The sequence below is a fragment of the Podarcis pityusensis genome, assembly GCF_964106645.2.
Source record: "Podarcis pityusensis genome assembly, chromosome: 4".
In the NCBI taxonomy this organism is placed as follows: Eukaryota; Metazoa; Chordata; class Lepidosauria; order Squamata; family Lacertidae; genus Podarcis; species Podarcis pityusensis.
Window position 1 is genome coordinate 19,404,611 of NC_138027.1, and position 20,854 is coordinate 19,425,464.

Sequence of the window (20,854 nt, forward strand, 5' to 3'; positions counted from 1 at the left end):
GCTATGGATTAGAGTAATACTTGTAATATAAAAAATATAAAGGAAAAGGTAACAACATTACTAACAAATTAGAAAAATTGCATAAGCAGAATGAAAAAAGGAGTGACAATGGAAACTGGAAGAAGGTGGTGGGAAGTCAATGGGTTCAGAGAATCCTATATGTAATGGTGAATATGTTTTAATGGAAATTTTATCAGCAAAACTTAATAAAAATATTTAGGAAATAAAACACTGTGAGCCCATGCAAAACCATACTTAAGATTTTGAAAATGTGACTTTTTTTTTAATAAACTGACTATGAGTCATGAGAGTGGGTGGAGTGTGTATGTGAATTCAGCAGTGCTTAGTTTGTTTTTTGCTTGTTAGTTTGTTAATAATGTTTTGTGGTTTATGAGTGCTGGAATGCTTTGTGAACTTTATCATATGACTTTTTTTGTAGTTGTGCGGTTTAATCGATTTTTGTTTAGTTAATAGTGTTTTATAGAAGGCGGTTGTTTAATTTGATCAATTATTTTATACAACTTACGTTGCAATTGTGATGATTGACCATGCTATTATTTATTTATGTAAGCCGCTTTGTGACTCATGGAGGGGAAAACAGCACAGAAAGATAGTAAATGAAAATGGAGAGAAACCCAAACTGACACATACCTGACGGATTGACCAGCATGGACAAAAACCAGGTTTGGTGGAAGCTGTAGTGCACAACAGCTGGAGGACATATTCCTTGGTTCCGCTGAGAGGAAATGGGGGGTGAATCTCAATTGAATTTCCTCCCAGGAAGGTCAGGAAAGAAACCAGACACCAAAAAGACTTCTAATGAGAAACCAAAGAAACCAAAAAGGCTTCTAATAAAATCTGCAGCACTGTTCCTTCAGAGTTTACAGTTTCATAGTTCTGACTTCAACGTGGACAAGAAATGAAGAAGGGAAAAAAGCCCAGTACACAAGGTTAATAATATCACATATTTTTAAAAAACCTGGATCTGGTGTTAAGCAGGTAACTGTTTGCTTTTTGCGCCTCTCAATGTTAGCTGAATAAATAATCCAAAGGAAGAACACGTTATTGTATATTATGATTTTAGAGCTGTTTCTAGATTCTGCTGCACAAAGACACCCACTGTAATACGCCAGCTGTTCTCTGCCTAGAGCGGGGTCAGCAGGATCCGGTTACTCATGACTTGAAATCTGTCCGCTGGCTGTTTCATATAGATTTGAAGCTCACTTTGGTTTGTTTACAAGTTCTTCCTCAATATCCCTCCAAAAGAACTATGGTTTCAATGTGAGGAACTTAAGCAATGTTGTAATAAAATTATCCTGCCAGAATATAAGAGGCTTTACAATGCTTAGTTGGCAAGATTGCACCATAAGTATATATAACAGCCTTTCCGAACCCGATGCCCTCAAGATGTTTTGGATGACAACTTTCCCCTACCTTCATGACATGTTGCTTTCCCCTGCTTAAGGAATTGAATCAATACACTTGTGACATCAGTAATCAAATCTCAAATTGCCACTTGCACCTCAGGCCTATTTGCACACCAAGCAACCAACATCATTTACACCAGAGGTGGGGAATCTGTAGCCCTCCAGAGGTTGCTGGACTCCAACTCCCATCAGCCCATGGCCAGTGGTCAGAGAAAGTGGGAATTTTAGTTCAGAACATCTGGAAGGCACTGGGAGACTGATGTATAACTGTCTGGATGGCAGCTAACAGATTGAGGTTGGATCCTGACAAGACAGAAGTAGTATTTTTGGAGGACAAGAGATGGGCAGGTGTGGAGGACTCCCTGGTCCTGAATGGGGTAACTGTGCCCCTGAAGGACTAGGTGTGCAGCCTAGGAGCCATTTTGGACTCACAGCTGTCCATGGAGGTGCAGGTCAATTCTGTGTCCAGGGCAGCTGTTTACCAGCTCCATCTGGTACGCAGGCTGAGACCCTACCTGTCCATGGACTGTCTCGCTATAGTGGTGCATGCTCTAGTTATCTCCCGCTTAGACTACTGCAATGTGGCCCGGAAACTACAACTAATCCAGAATGCAGCAGCTAGACTGGTGACTGGGAGCAGCTGCCGAGACCACATAACACCAGTCTTGAAAGACCTACATTGGCTCCCAGTATATTTCCGAGCGCAGTCCAAAGTGTTGGTGCTGACCTTTAAAGCCCTAAACGGCCTCGGTCCAGTATACCTGAAGGAGTGTCTCCACCCCCATCGTTCTGCCCGGACACTGAGATCCAGCTCCAAGGGCCTTCTGGCGGTTCCCTCCCTGCAAGAAGCCAAGTTACAGGGAACCAGGCAGAGGGCCTTCTCGGTGGTGGCACCCGCCCTGTGGAATGCCCTCCCACCAGATGTCAAAGAGAAAAACAACTACCAGACTTTTAGAAGACATTTGAAGGCAGCCCTGTTTTGGGAAGCTTTTAATGTTTAATAGACCATTGTATTTTAATATTCTGTTGAAAGCCTCCCAGAGTGGCTGGGCAAACCCAGCCAGATGGGCAGGATATAAATAATAAATAATAAATTATTATTATTATTATTGTTGTTGTTGTTGTTGTTGTTGTTACATTCACAGTAAGTGCTAGAAGGATGTAAATGTCAGAGGGAGAATCCTTTTTGTACTCCTGTCCTAAACATGCTTACCCAGAAGTAAGCTGCAAGTGTGCAAAGCCTGCAGCTTTGATGGTGCATATTCACAAGGCAGAGGGCCTTCTCAGTAGTGGCGCCTGCCCTGTGGAACGCCCTCCCATCAGATGTCAAGGAAATAAAAAACAACCTGACCTTTAGAAGACATCTGAAGGCAGCCCTGTTTAGGGAAGTTTTTAATGTTTGAGGTTTTATCTTATTTTTAATATTCTGTTGGGAGCCACCCAGAGTGGTTGGGGAAACCCAGCCAGATGGGTGGGGTATAAATAATAAATTATTATTATTATTATTATTATTATTATTATTATTATTATTATTAAACCAGTGACCAGTTTGACAGAAATAGCTGCTTCCTGATAATTCTGGGAACTGTGGTTTAGCAATGGTGTTAAGAATTTCCTGACCTCCCTCACACGCCTCACAAAAAATAGACTCTGGGAAATTACTGCTAGAGCAGTTTAGTAAATCATTATAGAATACCACAGAAAGAGCTTTCAAAAACGGTGTGGACATTATTGTTTCCTGCTCTAACTGGGGTTGGACTACATGACTTCTGAGGTCCCTTCCAACTCTTTGGGAAGTAGGTTTTACTCACGGTTGACCCAGTGAAATTAATGAGCATGACTATGGGCCCATTTGCACTATGCATATAAAACATGTTTTGAATCCCCGCAACGGGGTGAGCTCCCGTTGCTCGGTCCCTGCTCCTGCCAACCTAGCAGTTCGAAAGCACATCAAAGTGCAAGTAGATTAATAGGTACCGCTCCGGTGGGAAGGTAAACGGCGTTTCCATGCGCTGCTCTGGTTCGCCAGAAGCGGCTTAGTCATGCTGGCCACATGACCCAGAAGCTGTACGTCGGCTCCCTCGGCCAATAAAGCGAGATGAGCGCCGCAAGCCCAGAGTTGGTCACGACTGGACCTAATGGTCAGGGGTCCCTTTTCCTTTATTATATAAAGCATGATCATTTCACTTTAAGCAGTCTTGGCTCCACGCACACACATACCCCCATAGTAGTAGTAATCATCATCATCATCATCATCATCATCATCCTGGATTTGTTAAGGTTGCTGTGCAGTGCTATTTTTATAGAAAAAGAGGTGCCAGAACTCACCACGAACACCTCCCTTGTTCTCTTAAAATGGCAGTGGCATCCTTCCTAAGTGGTGCCAGAACTTTCTGGCGAATTCTGGTTGGAAAAAAGCCCTGGTACTGAGAGTTTTTATGAGGCCTCAATTCCCCTCACACAGCTGTAATTCTCTGAGTGGTTTAGGAACCAATCACTCTTCCCAGGGAACTCTGGGAATTGTAGCTGTGTGAGGGGCAAAGGGATCTCCTAACAGCTCTCAGTTCCCTTAACTAACTACACTTCCCAGAATCCTTTGGGGGAAGCCATAGCCATGACTGTCTAAAGTGGTATCATACTGCTTTAAATGTATAATGCAGATGTGGCCTAAATTAGGTCCATTAACGTCAATAGGTCTACTCTTAGTAAAACATAGTTGAATACCACCATATGATTTTATTATCAAAGCTGCACTTATGCATAGATATTTGGGGGAATCAGCTCACCCATAAGGCAGTTTTGCTTTCTAAATGCTACATTTCAGATCCTTAAGTAAGAAGACTCCAACCAGGTGAGAGTCCATGTTGGCGCCTTCCATTTTTATCTAGTACACATTTGCAAGATGCAGAAGCTCTTTGCCATTGTTCCCATGAGTCACACATGTTGCGTTTTACTTATTTATTTAATAACATTCATATGCCACTGACTTGACAGAAGACCTGTAAGCAGTTTCCAAAGAAAGAATTTAAATATTCATTTAAAAAAAAGATAAAAGCAAACGTGAAAAACAAGCAATTAAAAAAACCCACATACCTAATTATTTATGTATATTACAAGGCAGCAGCTGTGATCTGCATACAGTTATGCATCCAAGAGGCACGGGATCTGGGGTCCAGAAAACTATATTAAAAGATTCTAAGCCAGGAAATCCTTTGAGGACCAGGGCTTTTGGCTGCTATTGGAAAGGAAAGTGAGGCACGACTGCCCCCGTGTGGTGCGTTCAATTCCTTGACTTGTTAAAGTTCCAGGGGATAAGAGGCCTTATGAGAATGTTTCCAAATGAACAAGAAAACTCTTACTGCTGAAATTTGAAATATTTTGTCTCTGTGATGATGGATGAGCCTCACTAGTTGCAATCCGGAAGCCAAATCAGACGTACCCAAATTATCTTTCCAGACGTCCACTGGAAATCTGGTCCAGAGTCCAAATTGTTCCTTACTATGCAAGCCGTTGTGGTCTGTTATTTAGCATGCCAGTGTTACACAGCCGTGCAAAATCTCAGCCCTGGCCTAAAGAGACAGGCACAACCATTACCTGTCACACAGTCCTGCTGTTGTATCAGGCGCCAAGAATTAAGTATTGTGTTTATTAAATGCATTACTTCTCTGTTTCTATCACATCCTCGAGGAGTCAGGAAACAGAGCTGTTCCATGTGGTCTGGAGGCTTCCTACCTCAGATTCAAGGGGGGGGTGCCCCTGTAGCAACCTCTGTGAGAGGTTGCAATATGTACATTTTGAGGATAAAATCACCCAACTTGGTAATGACTTCACCAGGGATTTTTTTTCAGCCATAACTCGGCAGAACTCAGTTCCGGCACCTCTCTGGTGAGCACCATAGCCATTCTAAGAGAAGAGGAAGAAGAGTTTGGATTTGATATCCCGCTTTATCACTACCCGAAGGAGTCTCAAAGCGGCTAACGTTCTCCTTTCCCTTCCTCCCCCACAACAAACACTCTGTGAGGTGAGTGGGGCTGAGAGACTTCAGAGAAGGGTGACTAGCCCAAGGTCACCCAGCAGCTGCATGTGGAGGAGCAGAGACGCGAACCCGGTTCCCCAGATTACGAGTCTACCGCTCTTAACCACTATACCACACTGGCTGTGTTCATAGTGAGTTCTGGTAGGGTTGCCATATTTCAAAAAGTAAAAACCAGGAAGGACACCCCGAAAGTTGTTGAGCTTTTATTAGAAAGACCCCAAAATGGTTGAGCTGTTGTTGTTGTTGTTGTTTTTACAAAAACACCAAAGAAACATGATTTTATGATTGATTTGCCTAAGATCCAGGACACTTTTTGCGCCCGCCCCCCCATCAATTCTGGCTGCCTTTGAAATCCTGGTAATGTCTGGACAAATGGCAGTCTGAGTTCCGGCACCTCTTTGTGTAGAAAAATGGCACTGGACTTTGCTGTCTCAGGCAATTCCTCCTTAAAAAGCCAACCATGGACCTAAAGGTGAATAACCAGGGCTTTTTTTCTTTTTAAAAAATGTTTAGGATACTCTTGTTTTCCTCTTCGTATTGAAATACTGCCCCTCAACGAGGCCAAACTTAGATTCACAAAATGTTTAGGGGTATGAGCACCCATGCGTACCCCCAGAAAAAAGCACTGTGAATAACTATTTGCTAGCCACCAGTACCCCTCTTTTTGGGGGGTGGGGGAGAGGTAGTAGGGAGAGTAGTAGCAGGAAAAACTTCAAGAGTCCCTGGATTATACTGGTTACAGCATGCTGATAACATGAAGCTTTATTTCTGCATAACATTTCTGAATCTGAAGAGGCTGCAAAAGCTCTGGATCTGTGCCTGATTGCAGTGGTGGACTGGAAAAGGGCCAAGAAACTTGAGTTTGAATCCTGGGAAGGTGGAAGCTCTCTGAATAGGTGGTTCCTATATCTAGAAAATAGGCTAAAAGGGAGCAAGTGTGTAGCTTGAGGACACTCCTGAAGACATCTTTGCCATTAGAGGGTCAAGTGGCTAGTAGTATCTTTTACCAGCTTTGCCTGACACACCACCAGTGTAGTCCATGCACTGGTCACCTTGAGGCCGGATTATGGCAGTGTGCTCTCTGTGTGGGGCTGCCCTCGGGTATAAAAGGTAAAAAGGTAAAGGACCCCTGGACGGTACACATTATATGGTTAGAAAGCTGCATTGCAAAATTTGGAGAAGTGTGAATGTCAAAAGATGGCTGTGTTTCAGTTTGCACACTGTTTTAGGAATTGCAAATGAGGTAGATCCATCTTTAAATGAGAAACAAATCATATTTGTTCTCCATCCTTAGCTCTGAGCAATTTTCCACTGGAGGATGCATCTTCATTCCCAGAAACACACGGGCCTTTTCTGTAGCTCAGAATTTCCAGGAAGGCTATCTAATAGAGAGAGGGTCAGCACACTCTTGTTTATTTTCATACCTGCCCATCTCGATAGGCTTGGCCAAATGTTTGTTCTGGCAATGTCTAGCTGTAATATGTCACATTGTCCCTTCTCCACACACATAGAGCCTGCATGGTAATTTTACAGATCCGCCTAGGAAATGTCCCCATTACAAAGAAAGCATTAGTCAAAACAAACAGCAAACCTATAGGTCTCTTCCATGTAAGAAGTGTTCAGGTCCTGACCAGACCAACAAATTGCTAATATGCAAATAAATACCACATTAGTTCTTCTATGGATTGTGGCATTTTATGTTTCTACTAGGAAGTTTTTCCAAGTCTGTGGTTTCCATGCTTTCCAGCTTCAGTAAATGCTTTCCGCACTAACTCGCCTGCTGAGAAGATCCACTGCCCTTGCAACAGAACTGCTCTGCATTGCAAAGGATTCTGGGAAGTGTTCTAGAGGACTTGGGCCCTGCAGAGGACCAACCAGGCCTATATGGCCTCCCCTCCCCTCTCTTAGGAACTGAGGTAAAAGGTAAAAAAGGTGAAGGACCCCTGGATGGTTAAGTCCAGTCAAAGGCAACTATGAGGTTGTGGCGCTCATCTCGCTTTCAGCCCAAGGGAGCCGGCGTTTGTCCACAGACAGCTTTCCGGGTCATGTGGCCAGCATGACTAAACTGCTTCTGGAGCAACAGAACACTGTGACGTAAACCAGAGCGCACAGAAACCTCATTTACCACCCCGCCGCAGTGGTACCTATTTATCTACTTGCACTGGCATGCTTTCAAACTGGAGCTCACCCTGTCGCGGGGATCCAATCCGCCAACCTTCTGATCAGCAAGCCCAAGAGGCTCAGTGGTTTAGACCACAGTGCCACCTGCGTCCCTTGGGTGTCGGTAACCAGCAGCATGTGATAGCTCTGCTAAAACAGCTGTACCAGCTGCCTATATGCAGCTAGGCTGGGTTCAAGTCTTCTGAGCAACATGGATACTTTCTGAGCCCTTATATCCCAGCTTGATCAGTGAGATTATCTGGAGGAATACTGTTAGTTGTCTCCCATGTTACAGACACCTGACTGGCCTCAAACCAGAAGTTGGCTATTTCCTGTTGCCAGTCTCACGCTCTGCAGCGATGTCCTCCAGCAGATTCATCAGGCACCCTTGCCGTTGACTTTGGGTTGACTCCTGAAGACCTTTTTATGGTGACAGGCTTATGCAGCTGCTCAAAACATTTTAAAAAAAATTAGCCAGTCATTTTAATGACTACTTTGTACCACTTTTAATAGTTGTCCATTTTTTTATTGTATACAATCTGTCACACCCCACCCTGATGTTTTACAAGATGGCGGTATGAATACAATACAAATGCAAGGGTGATGCAGAAGATAAAGCTTTCGCTTTTTTAGCAGCCCTTCATGACAAGCTACCTCTAACTGCACAATTTCAAAACTGGCTGTTGACAGAGTAATCATCCCATTTCACAGATGCTCAGGTGCACTGGACAGTTAAAGGCATCATATAATCTGAAGCAGACACGGCTTCCCCCAATGCATCTTGGGAACCGCTGAAGTTTGTTAAGGTGCTGAGAATTATTAGGAGAGTGACAATTCCCAGAGTTCCCTGCGAAGAAGGATTGGCTGTTAGACTGTTCCCTTTACTCTCCCACCAATCCTCTAGAAAGCCCATTTTTCAGGGCTTATGCTGGCGCAAGAGCTGCTGGTGCTGGCTCAGCCAATTGGTTCAGCTACAATGAGAAAAGGGTTTTGCTTCAGCCGGAGCTGGCCAGAACTCAGTTCTAACACCTCTCAGATGGGTGCCATTGCCATTCTAAGAGAATGAGGGAGATGTTCATGGCATAGCAGCCAATTCTGAGGGGCCGAGATCCCTTCGCCCCCCAATAAAATATTTGAGGGGGTTGCCCCCTCCCAAGTTGATGTGCATTGCCATTCAAATGATGTGCGTGCACCGCATCATGTGATCAATTATGTCGGGTGAGGATTACCCCCCCCCCCAATATTTTATTCAAGTTGGCACTCCTGGTTCATGGTGAGTTCTGGCACATCATTTTCTATGAAAGTAGCACTGAATGAGGGGGTTATGCCAGCATAAGCTGCATGCGCTGGGAATCATGCATTTGATCTGGAGATCTGCTAGATCCAATCTCACTCATCCCAGTGGATCTCTGGTTTGGATGACTCCGTCAGTCATTAATATAACATCTTTCCTTGTTCCTCATGCAGAGGAAAGGACTAGAAATTGCTAGCTGAGGTTTTAGTGCCGTCTAAATAATGACTTGAAACGACCCTTGAAAAGATTTGCCCCTGGCAACAAGTTTGCCCCTAGCAATAGGTATCCCCTAGCAACAAGGTTTCCCTTAGCAACAGGCTTCTTTATAAGGCAGGTTCTGGAGGAGAGGCTTGCATGTTGTGTTGCGTGAAGGCTGTCACTCTGGCCTGATGGCTGAAGAGTCATGAGACAGAATGATTCTCTGTATACAGTTCTACTTTATTTTCATTTGACCAGTAGTTATAAAAGCTGTAGTGTCAATTCTACAATAAATACTTTAAGAAGAAATGAAAGGGGTGAGGTGTTTATTACCACATGGGAGCTCCCCAACAGATGAGCTGAACTGAGAAAGGAAATTCCTTAAGACTTTCTGGGTGACTCTGCTGACTGAGAAAGGAACGCCAAACAATTGGCAAATCGGGTTCTCCCTTAAAGAGGGCGTGTATTGTGGTGAGACCCAGCAAACCGACACCCTGTGTTGTGGGTGGGTACGATTGGTCAGCCACAGCACCCAATTGGTAGGTCCCTCAAAGCTGGGTACAATCTGGCCAATGGGACGCAGGCCAAAAGGTTCGAGGGACCTATTTATGCCCATGCACGTGACCCAGAGCTTTCTCTTTCGGCGAGTGCATTCGGAACACCTGCCCGCCTCTCCCTACTTTTAGGGCTTTGTGCTTGACCTTGCTGTGCCATCATGTGTCGTCTGTCTTTGGGACTGGGGCACGGCAGGAATTTTCCCCACTTGGCTGATTGGCTGTTGCCATTTGGGTTTTGCCTGCCATGTAGCAAATCATCACAACTTGTAAGGTTGCGGATAGGCTCTGGTTCAGGTGATAGGGATGGGAGAACGCTCTCGCCATCCCTATGTGAAGGGTATTCCATTAAAGGAATCCAGGGACTCGATGGTTTGGTCAACCCCTGAGAGGAGGTTGTGCCCATGCCTGAGTCCAGGGGGACATTTGGGTGGCGGAGATAGCCCGTTCCCAGCTTTCCGTTTATCCAGGTGTTCACCCTTGGCTGACCTATGCTGGAACTCTGGGTCAATGCTACCTGCAATGGCAGGGAGCTAGTCCAACCAGAGCCTATGCAAGGTTGTGGCCTAAATTCTGTCAAAAACCAAACCACAATTTTGAGTCATGTGTGGATTTATTTTGGGGGGAGGTTTCAGGGTCTGAACACGCAAACTGCAGTAACATAAGAAAAATGCAAAACAAAAGTGCAAGCAAGAGGGACCGACATTGAACAAGGACTTTTCCTTGCAGGGATGTTAAGACCTGCTTGCAGGCTCAAGAGAATAAGGAGTTTGAAGGGAGCTCCAAAACCTGATGTCCGTGTGGACAAAATGGACTGTTTCAAGAAGTGGCAGAGAGATATTTCAAAATTTGTCTGGCAGGGCAAAAAGCCTAGAATAAAATTTAAAATACTAACTGATGCAAAGGATAGAGGTGGATTTGCCCTGCCAGACCTTAAACTCTATTATGAATCAGCAGCATTCTGCTGGTTGAAAGAATGGCTGCTTCTTGAAAACACAGACATTTTGGATTTAGAAGGTTTCAACAATGTTTTTGGGTGGCATGCATACTTGTGGTATGACAAGGTTAAAGCACATAAAGCATTTAAAAACCATATTGTCAGAAAAGCATTGTTAAATGTCTGGATAAGATACAAGGACTTATTGGAAAATAAAACTCCTAGGTGGTTGTCACCGATGGAAGCAAAGGCTCAGAAAAGGCTCAATATGGAGGCCAAATGGCCGAAATATTGGGAAATTTTGGAACAAGAAGGAGACAAATTGAAATTGCAGAGCTTTGAAAAATTAAAAGATAAAGTGCGAGACTGGCTTCATTACTATCAGATAATGGAGGCATATAATTTGGATAAGAAAATTGGCTTCCAGGTGGAAATATCAAAATTGGAAACAGAATTGTTAGAACCCAACACTAAGATTTTGTCAAGAATGTATAACTTGTTGTTGAAATGGAATACTCAGGATGAAACTGTGAAATCTGCTATGATTAAATGGGCACAAGATTTAGGACATAATATCGTGTTTGCTGACTGGGAGCAGTTGTGGACCACAGGTATGAAATTTACGGCATGTAATGCCCTAAGAGAGAATATTATGAAAATGATATACAGGTGGTACATGACACCAGTCAAGCTTGCAAAAATTTACCATGTGCCCGATAATAAATGTTGGAAATGTAAGGAAAATGAAGGTACTTTCTTTCACCTTTGGTGGACGTGCCCAAAGATTAAGGCTTTCTGGGAAATGATATATAATGAATTGAAAAAGGTATTTAAATATACCTTCTTGAAGAAACCAGAGGCCTTTCTCCTGGGCATAGTCGGCCAATTGATGCCAAAGAGGGACAGAACTTTCTTCATGTATGCCACAACAGCAGCAAGAATTCTTATTGCAAAGTATTGGAAGACACAAGATCTACCCACCGTGGAAGAATGGCAGATGAAGGTGATGGACTATATGGAATTGGCGGAAATGACTGGCAGAATCCGAGACCAGGGAGAAGAGTCGATGGAGGAAGATTGGAAAAAGTTTAAAGATTATCTACAGAAACATTGTAAAATTAATGAATGTTAGAATGATGTTGGATAGAAACTAAGTGGTCTTTAGCTGAAAGGTTACAAGGGAAAAAGAAAAAAGGGTTTATTATGTAATATGTAAAAATCTAAAATTACAATATTTTTATGACTAATGATTAGGATACTAAAAGAGGGGAGGGATTTGCTGAACAAAATAACTGAACTGGAATACAAAAAAGGAAGGTGTGAGGAGGTCCTGGAAATAAGCAAATGACGGTCAAGTAATGGAAGGAAAGAATTGTTTTTAAATATTTTTACTTTGTATTTTTTCTTGTTTTTCTTGGGTTTTTTTGGTGTGTTTTGTAAAACATTGAAAATCTTAATAAACATCTTATAAAAAACAAAAAAACAAAACCTGATGTCCGTGGCTCAGTCACACCTGGCAGAAGTCGTGACTCGGTTGGGCACTGCAGTTTTAGAAGAAACAAGTGGTACCTGCAACAAAAGGTTGTAGCATAACGTGCTCCTCCCTTCCCTATAGTCAGTCAACATGATGTGGTCACTGAGCACTGGGATGTCTTAGAGGAGTTTTATCTCTTAAGAGTCCCCACCCTGCCCAGAAGACCTTTGCACATCGTCAAATCTCAGGTTTCCCCCCAAATCTGCTGATACTTCTCTCCTATGACTACATATAGCACTTGAAGAATTGTGGTATTTACATTGGTACCTCAGGTTAAGTACTTAATTCATTCCGGAGGTCCTTACTTAACCTGAAACTGTTCTTAACCTGAAGCACCACTGTAGCTAATGGGGCCTCCCGCTGCCGCCGCACCGCCAGAGCACAATTTCTGTTTTTATCCTGAAGCAAAGTTCTTAACCTGAAGCACTATTTCTGGGTTAGCGGAGTCTGTAACCTGAAGCGTATGTAACCTGAAGCATATGTAACCTGAGGTACCACTGTATTTCCTTTTTATTAAAGGGGGGGAAGCATTTTTAAAAGTTATAACACAACAAGGAAAAGATAATTTTTTTAAAAAAGACTTGGATAATTATTATCATTTTGTTTCATTTATGAATCACTTCCCGTGTAGCATCTTGAAGTGGTTTCACAATGCAAACAGATACTGTATAAAAACGACTGCATATATAAACACTGAGTTTGTTATTGGTATATCTTTTGACCAGACAGGCGGTGGCAACTGTGATTAAGCACTGCCTATAAAAATAATTGCAGTGTCTCCAGGATAGGGAGGGATTGCACAGGTGAACAAATACCTGAAATACGTATCCAAATTTGTATTCAAACCCGTGTGTTTCTCTGTCTGCATAACTGCTCTCTTTTTTTGCAGCTACGTCACGGGGTTAAATGCATTCAAGTACAGAGCAGGGAAATCTCTTTTCGAAAGGTCAAAACTTAAAATACACGGCTGAATAATCTGCCCAGTGCTTACTCTGGGTGTGAGTCACCAGAGAATGATTCATCCAGGGAGAAAAACAGCTGCTGGTGCAGATGAAAAGTTTATGAGAAGGCCTGGGCTCTTGAATCAGATGGTTATCGGCTGCTACGGTTACTACCTGTTTTCGCTCGGCCAGTTGCTAGGCCTTTAACTGCAACCTGACACCCACAACTGAGGTATCTCCAGACAAGGAGGTTGTTATACGCCACCTCCCAAGCTCCGCAGCAGTGTGAGATTCCAGGGAGTTCCAGACACAGTATATATGTCTCTATGATACATGGTGTCTCTATGATATATGGTTTATTTACAAATATATACAACTTGAACCTGCCATGGAGGGGTTCGGACCAACAGCATTCCTCTGCTTCCCCCAGAGCCAGAATAGCATCCTTGCATTGCAGCTCCCCTTGCTCCCTCAAGGCACATCCCAGCTTCCTCTTAACTGCTGTTCTGAGCTCTAACCTTTCCTAAAACTTTGGCGTTGCCTTTTTGAACTAAACTCCCGGTTGAGGGAGGGATGAAACTCACCCATGGGCAAACAAGATTTGCCCTTTCATCCTCTGTCTCGCTCATGTGGGAGGCTAGTCCTGATTTTGTTGGCTTTTGTCACTTGGCTTAGCAAGGTCTAGCACACAGTTCAAATATGCATTGGGTCTATCCTGAGTACACATGAGTCTGGCTATTTCCTGGTTTTACTACGCTAAGCCTTAATTAAATTCTAGCACCTACAAACCTCTATCTATATCCATCTACAGTGGTACCTCGGGTTACATACGCTTCAGGTTACATACGCTTCAGGTTACAGACTCCGCTAACCCAGAAATAGTACCTCAGGTTAAGAACTTTGCTTCAGGATGAGAACAGAAATCATGCTCCGGCGGCGCGTCAGCAACAGCAGCAGGAGGCCCCATTAGCTAAAGTGGTGCTTCAGGTTAAGAACAGTTTCAGGTTAAGAACGGACCTCTAGAACGAATTAAGTACTTAACCTGAGGTACCACTCTAGCTATCTCTCTATCATCTATCTATCTATCTACAGTGGTACCTTTGGATGTGAACGGGATCCGTTCCAGAGCCCTGTTCGCATCATGAGCAGAACGCAACCCGTGTCTGCACATCTGCACGGGTCGCGATTCGCCTCATCTGTGCATGCATGTGATGTCATTCTGAGCATCTGCGCATGCGCGAGCAGTGAAACCCAGAAGTAACCCGTTCCATTACTTCCGGGTCGCCATGGGACACAACCTGAAAAGATTTAACCCAAAGCGACTTTAACCCGAGGTATGGCTGTATCAATATCATCTATCTATCTATCATCTATCTATCATGATATATATTATATACAAGATATAGTCTTCATTCGGCTAGCGGTGTCCCCAGAGGCCAACGATCGTGCAGCTCTGTCGGTCACCAACCTTCGCAGAGGCCAGAAGGCACAGGTATAATTTTGAGGTGCTTGTGGGTGCCAGTCACAAAAATGGCTGCCATGGGGGTGTGGCATAGCACACAGGCGGCTGCATTTAAAAAGGCGGGAAAGGTGACATGAACATAAAACGAAGAGGCTGGGCTGGTGTAAAGAAGGACTAAGCAGGAAAAGCAAACGGTCTCTGTGCCCGTACACAGAATATGCACCCCTTGTTCCCATACCTGGAAGAAAGAAGCAAGGCACTGGTAGTTGGGTAGCTAGGACCGTAACTTTATTTGAACATACAAAAGGAGATCTGCAGTACTCTAGTTGTGTCAGAATTGCTGGAGCTGCTTATGTCTATTTGAAAGGCGGAACCTATCCTGCCCTGGGCTTTGGGTGGTATGTTACTTGCCTCCTTCCAAAGCCAAGGCCTTTATGAGCAGGGAAGGAGGCTCTTCCAACTCACTGCCTCCCAGGGCCGTCTTACCCATAGGTGCTAGGGGTGCAGGGCACCTGGACACCGGGCTCTCAGGGGCGCCAGACCGAGAGTCCAGGGCCCAAGAGTTGAGTCCAGGGAAGAGCCCGCCTGTCGGTCGGAGTGCCGTGGCAGTCTTTCCTGCTGCTGGCGGCTCTGCGCTGCAAGTTTGGGGGCGACCAAGCCAGCGAGTCCCTGAGGCAGCCGGCCAGCTCCACCCTCCTGCGCACCTGGGACTGGGCAACCGGGCACCCCGGCGCCGCATATGCTTAAGACAGCCCTGCTGCCTCCCCAAGTCCCACGGCTTTAGGCGTGTGCACTGGTTAAACCCCAAAGGGAGTCCTTTCCCTTCCCCCAAGGGCCCAACAGTCCTTGGGAATCAGTCTAGGGTTGAGCCCAGGGGCCACATTCTCTTCTGTTCAGCCTTCCAGGAACCACATGGCAGTGATGGGCAGGGTCAAGAGACAGAAGCAGAAACATGCTCCCAGCAGGAGCTGCCACTGGTGATAGGCACAGGAAAAAGACACACCACAGATTTTCTTGCTGGGGCTTTTGATACTGAACTACATGCCCCATTATCCCTGGTGTGAGGTGACATTCGGGAATGCCATTTCTAGCCAGTGAGCTGTAGGGCTGCAGAGAATGCTTGTGGCATCAAGCAATGCTTATAGGGGTGCAATTTCTTTTGCCCAATGATTTGCTGACAAAAAGGATCTAAGGCCGTGGCTACCAAACTTTCTATCACTAGGGAACACTTTCCAGACTGACTTCTTTGCTGAATAAGAAAAAGAAAACCTGAACAGCATCTGCCATGAGATTTCTCTGTTTCTTCGGTTTTTCCAGTCTTCAATTCAGTTCCTCACATTTCCACAACAGTTTGCAATTTTATTTTATTCAAAAAGGCCTCATAAAAATTCACCAGTATTTTAGTGCAAATTTATCCTTATACACATTTTTTTGTATGCAGTTTTGCCTTATACACACACTTTTTGCAAAGCTGTTTTCCCTAATGCATTTTTGTATGTACATTTATATGCAGTTTAGTGCACGCTTTAGCCTGGTGTATGCATTTTTGCAGACACTGCTTGGCTAGAGAGCTGCACTGCAAAGAATTTGGAGAAGTGCTCATTTTGAAGGATGCTTTGCTTTGTGTGTTGCTCGGGAAAGTGCAGATTTAAATGCCAACTGAATCCAACCTCTCCTCCTTCACTATTACGGGCTGCACACAGAGTTCTCTTAGGCTTAAGCCTCATGCCCTATGTTCCCTTTGCAGTAGGCTCCATCTGATTATTGGTTGAAAAATTTCTTCCTTGCAGGTTTTTTGCTTTTTGCTTAATGGAAAATTTCATCAGAGATTCTAATCAAGAGCACAAGAGAAGTGTGCTCTTCCAACTGCTCTGTTGCCCCCAGATAAAGGAACAACTGATGTAAGGCAAGTTTTTTTATTTTATTTAGGATCAATTTTGCAAGTTTTACAACTGTCCTTTCATATATTTTACAAAATAAGCTATATATTCTGTGGGCTTCCTCTGCCTTAGAGAGGCCTTTAAAGCTTCTATACACCCTGAGTACAGTGATCTTAAGGCTCACAGTAGATGAGTCCATTTCTCCTATTAATTGACTGAGGAGGTGAGGCGAATGCATTTAAGTACAGAATGCTTCTTGACTTGAGAATCCACAAGACGACTAGCTCCAAAACACTGTGACCTCTATGATGTTTATATTATCGCAAGTGGGGCAGAGAGACCAAATGTAGCCTTACCACATATTAAAACTATGCACTGCTTGTTAAAAACATGTTCAGAAAAGCAACCGGCTCTTCACCAGGAAAATTGTCCTTTAGCCAGTGGGCCAAACTAGACAGGATCCTAAATTTGTCTTTGCATTTAATGTGCACATTTTTAAAAAGTGCAGCCATTGGAGGCAGGGTGGGGGCTGATAATTAGTTATTTAGTTATTTATTACCCGTCCTTCACCCCAAAGTCCCAGGCACAGCAGGAGGCAAAGACAATTTAACTCTTTCTTCCTCTGCTACAGTTGTGACCAAAAAACCCCCAACTCCTCTGAAGCTGCTATTTGCATTGGAGGGAAACTCCCACTGGTGCCAATGCAACTTTCAAGGGTAATGGCGCCTTCGAAAGAGTAATTTTCATGGAGACAGTTGCAGGGGAGAAAAGGGCAAAATTCTCCCTCTGCACCTCCTTGAGATCCTGATAATTGTCTGCCACACTCCAATGGCTTTTATGTGCGTTTTTAAAATGTGCATCAATCGTGAAGATGCATTTAATGTCGTGTCTATCTTGGTTCTGTTTATTTTACAGCTTAAAGGCCACTAGAGCGGCTTTTAATCGTTTTTTTTTAAAAGCCCAGCTCAAGCCTTGGTTTATGCAAGCTGTTTATACAAGGTAAGCTTCTCCGAGTATGCTGCTTATTCTTAAACCGCAAAAAGCAGTAAAATCCCAAGTACATCGACTTGCAGCTTGAACTAGGACTTGACCAAGTTAATAAAATGGTCGTGTTGATGTTAATAGCTTCCTGGTATGCATTAGGTCATATGCATGGATATGTATAAAAAACGCAGCACTTCATTAATGGCCTTTGTTTAAACCTCCAGTATCAAATCAGAGAAATGGAAGCAGTACCTGTATACTGTGGGTACAATGTATTCTAAACAGAGAAGGGAACTGGTCAAGGAAGGTTCAACCGAATGCTTCATTTCTGCAAAGAACTGCTGCTTTCTTAAAACTCTGTTTGTTGGTGGTTATTCATAGAAGATGGGAGTGGGATGATTGTACAAATGCATGATCGCTAAGGAAAAAGGTAAACATTCTTCATCTTCCCCATTGCATCCTGGAAGCAAAAGGGGAATGTTTTGGACTTCTTATGTAAATGTTTGTATCAGGGATTGCGAACACGGCATTCACGGCTGCAGTAGCACCCTTGAGGGCTTCCCCCGGCTGCTACAAAGCCTCTGAGCACCCACCCCCCATTGCCCCCTTGAGGGGAAGTTGGAAAAGTGACAGTCTTTCCCACTTCCTCTTTCAGCTCTATGCCCTTTTCAAGGCTCAGATTAATTATACACAAACCAGCTTTGATCTGGATCCCTTGGAAAAGCAAGTTTTGGGTGTGCCTTCTCTTTTTGTGGGGCTGGGCTGATCTGGGGGAATAGGGAAAGAAGTGGCCAAGACTTATGGCCTTTACTCAAAACTACAAACGCAGCCACAGACCTACTCTCTGCTGTCTATCGTTTCCATAATTCCCACCTTCTGCTAATTGACTCAGGTCAGCATTAAACTGCTGCGATTCTACACTGATGGATGGATGATTGTGTCATCAGAGAATACCCCTGGATGCCCTTGGGAGACATAAGCGGGGTTTTTTTTGCTCCATAGCAGACTGAATAGGGTTTCCTGGGAAGAATCATCTACCTGGTCCCGTGGGGAAAGGAGGGAAAGTTCATAGAATCATGGAAGGGACCAGAGATTCATTTAGTCCAACCCCCTGCAATGCAGGAATCTCAGCTAAAGCATCCATGACAGTGCTTGTTATCCGTTTGGCCCACATACCACTAGCTGCAAAGCAGGTTTTTTTATTTGTGGTGCCTGGTTTAAAAGGAGACTTACATGGGCACTTGCATCATTAGGTCAACCCATACTAATCTGCAGATTAGGCAGATATAAAAGAACAGGGATACAGGAGTGGGTGGTATTGCCTGAGGTCCTGCCTTCAAAGCTTGGATGCCAGTTAAAATGATCAAACAACCCCAAGATAAATCTGCCAAGTAGGAATTTTGCCTCCTTCATGGATCACTGCCTTGCCATGTCAAAGGGAATTGAATAACTCAGAGAAGCTATGAGCTATGCCATTCAGGGCCACCCAAGATGGACAGGTCATAGTGGAGAGTTTTGACCAAACGTGATCCACCTGGAGCAGGAACCAAGCCACTCCAGTATCCCTGCCAAGAAAACTCCATGGACAAAGAGTGTCTGGCGTGCTCTGGTCCATGGGGTCACAAAGAGTTGGACACGACTAAATGACTAAACAAAAACAACAGGAATTTTGCACATACTTTGGGTGCAGGTATAGGGCAAGGTCCTCCAGGTATTGCTAGAGTACAACTCCCATCATTCCTGACCTTTGGACATGCTAGCTGAGGTTGATGGGAGTTAGAACCCAACAACATCTCGAAGGGCCACACTGGGCAAAAGGGTTATCTGTATCCAACTTGTGTAGACACGAAGTGCAACCACCATCAAATACCTGGCTGTGACTAATGGAAGGTTTGGTTGTGGGTGGTTCTTTCAGTGGTGCTGAGGTTACTAGATGAAAGGTGGTAGCAATACAAACATGTGAAATGAGACAAGGTAGGGCTGGCTTTTGGTTTCAGTTATTTATCATAGGGCTGCACAACGGATCAGGGCCAAGAAGGGAGTAAGGCAGTCATAGACCAGGCATACAGCGTACCTCCCTAAGAACACTTATGGTTCCAGTCATTTGCTCCTAGACACAAGAGCTTTAAATATATTGGGTTGCATCCCATTGCATTATTCTCAGAGTAAACCCAATGAAACAAATGGACTGATTTTTTTTCAGAGTAGACCCACTGAAATAAATGCCCACTGATTGTGGTGTATCAACTCTATGACTTAGTCCGATGCGACTCATATTGTATATCTCAACATATAAACATTCGCCAAGGAAAAATTCTAAACGTTGACAAGGCAGATCGCAGGAATTGCTGCTTCGCAGTGTAACGCCTTTCGTGGGATGGATTATCAAGACTCCTGGCACCTTGGTCCTTGGACATAACTGCAATAGAGACTTAAAGCATTTTAACATTTCTCCCCAATGATTGCTGGGGATTGTAGTTCTCTGAAGAGGAAGAGGACTACTGATCTTAGCACCCTCACCTAGGATTCTTTGGAGAAACCCAAAGCCAATATGGGTTCGTATTGTAGATGCACTGCCAAAGAAATGTACCAGAAAGCCTTCTTGCAATGGAGTGATTTGAAGAAAACACTGTAATGTCACGGTAACATCATGGCTTTCGGATGTGTTCTATTGAGCCTTCCTCTTGTCCATCCCAAGCGCTTAGTTAACGGAACAGAAATTATTTCTTTTCACTTTAATTAAAGCAATGTAATTGTATTTTTGTTGTTGTTTATTTAAAGAAAGACCAGTTCATTATTTTTTTTAAAAAGAAAGTGATCAGAACCTTATTCCTAAATGTTTAATTTGTAAACCTCATTCATCTCAGTGGAATTTACTTCTAAGTGTGCATACGTCTGAAGTGTCAAAATATGTGTGCACGTTAGTGGGAGTGTGAAAGAGAGTGAGAGAACAAGAGAGCTCCCTGGCACCAGTAGAACCAGTAATTAAAGTCTTTAATTGTGCGGCTTCTCAAACCATATTTTACCTCTTTTCCTTTCAATGGTTGAGTTGGCCTCCGTTGATGGGGTTAAATAACATCTGCTCAAAATGCCGGTTTTCCCCAGTTAACCAAAAAGAAAAAGAATTGTCAAGATGTATCTACTTTTGTAGCTGCTGCAAAAGTGTCAATTATGATTGAAGAAGAATTGCAGGGGGAGGGGGTGTAGATAGAACTGATATGGCTTTCACTGGACTGCCAGCTTGGAGGAGGAGTGTGCCCCCCCCCCACACTTTCTATTTCAGAGAGAGGTCCTTTGTTCCTGTTTTGGCTCAATACACAGTTTCTCCCCAAGTTTCCGGATGAGTTCTGCCAGGTCTTCTGTGTTCTGTGATTTTTCTTCAAGGAGCTCGTAACGGAGGCTTGAGATGTCCTGTTTAATTTCTTTCAGCTCACCTATAAGAGAGGG

At 43.9% G+C, this 20,854-nt stretch overlaps 1 protein-coding gene across 1 annotated transcript in view; it reads right to left on the reverse strand.

Moving 5' to 3' along the window:
* Window positions 1-19,392: 19,392 nt before the first annotated feature.
* The window catches only part of TRPC6 (transient receptor potential cation channel subfamily C member 6), a 71,904-nt gene continuing 70,442 nt past the window's right edge, over window positions 19,393-20,854 (reverse strand). The window contains exon 12 of the mRNA XM_081001907.1: window positions 19,393-20,841. Within this exon, the coding sequence (XP_080858033.1) occupies window positions 20,687-20,841 (155 nt within the window). The 3' untranslated portion in view covers window positions 19,393-20,686. The remainder of the gene's footprint in view (window positions 20,842-20,854) is intronic.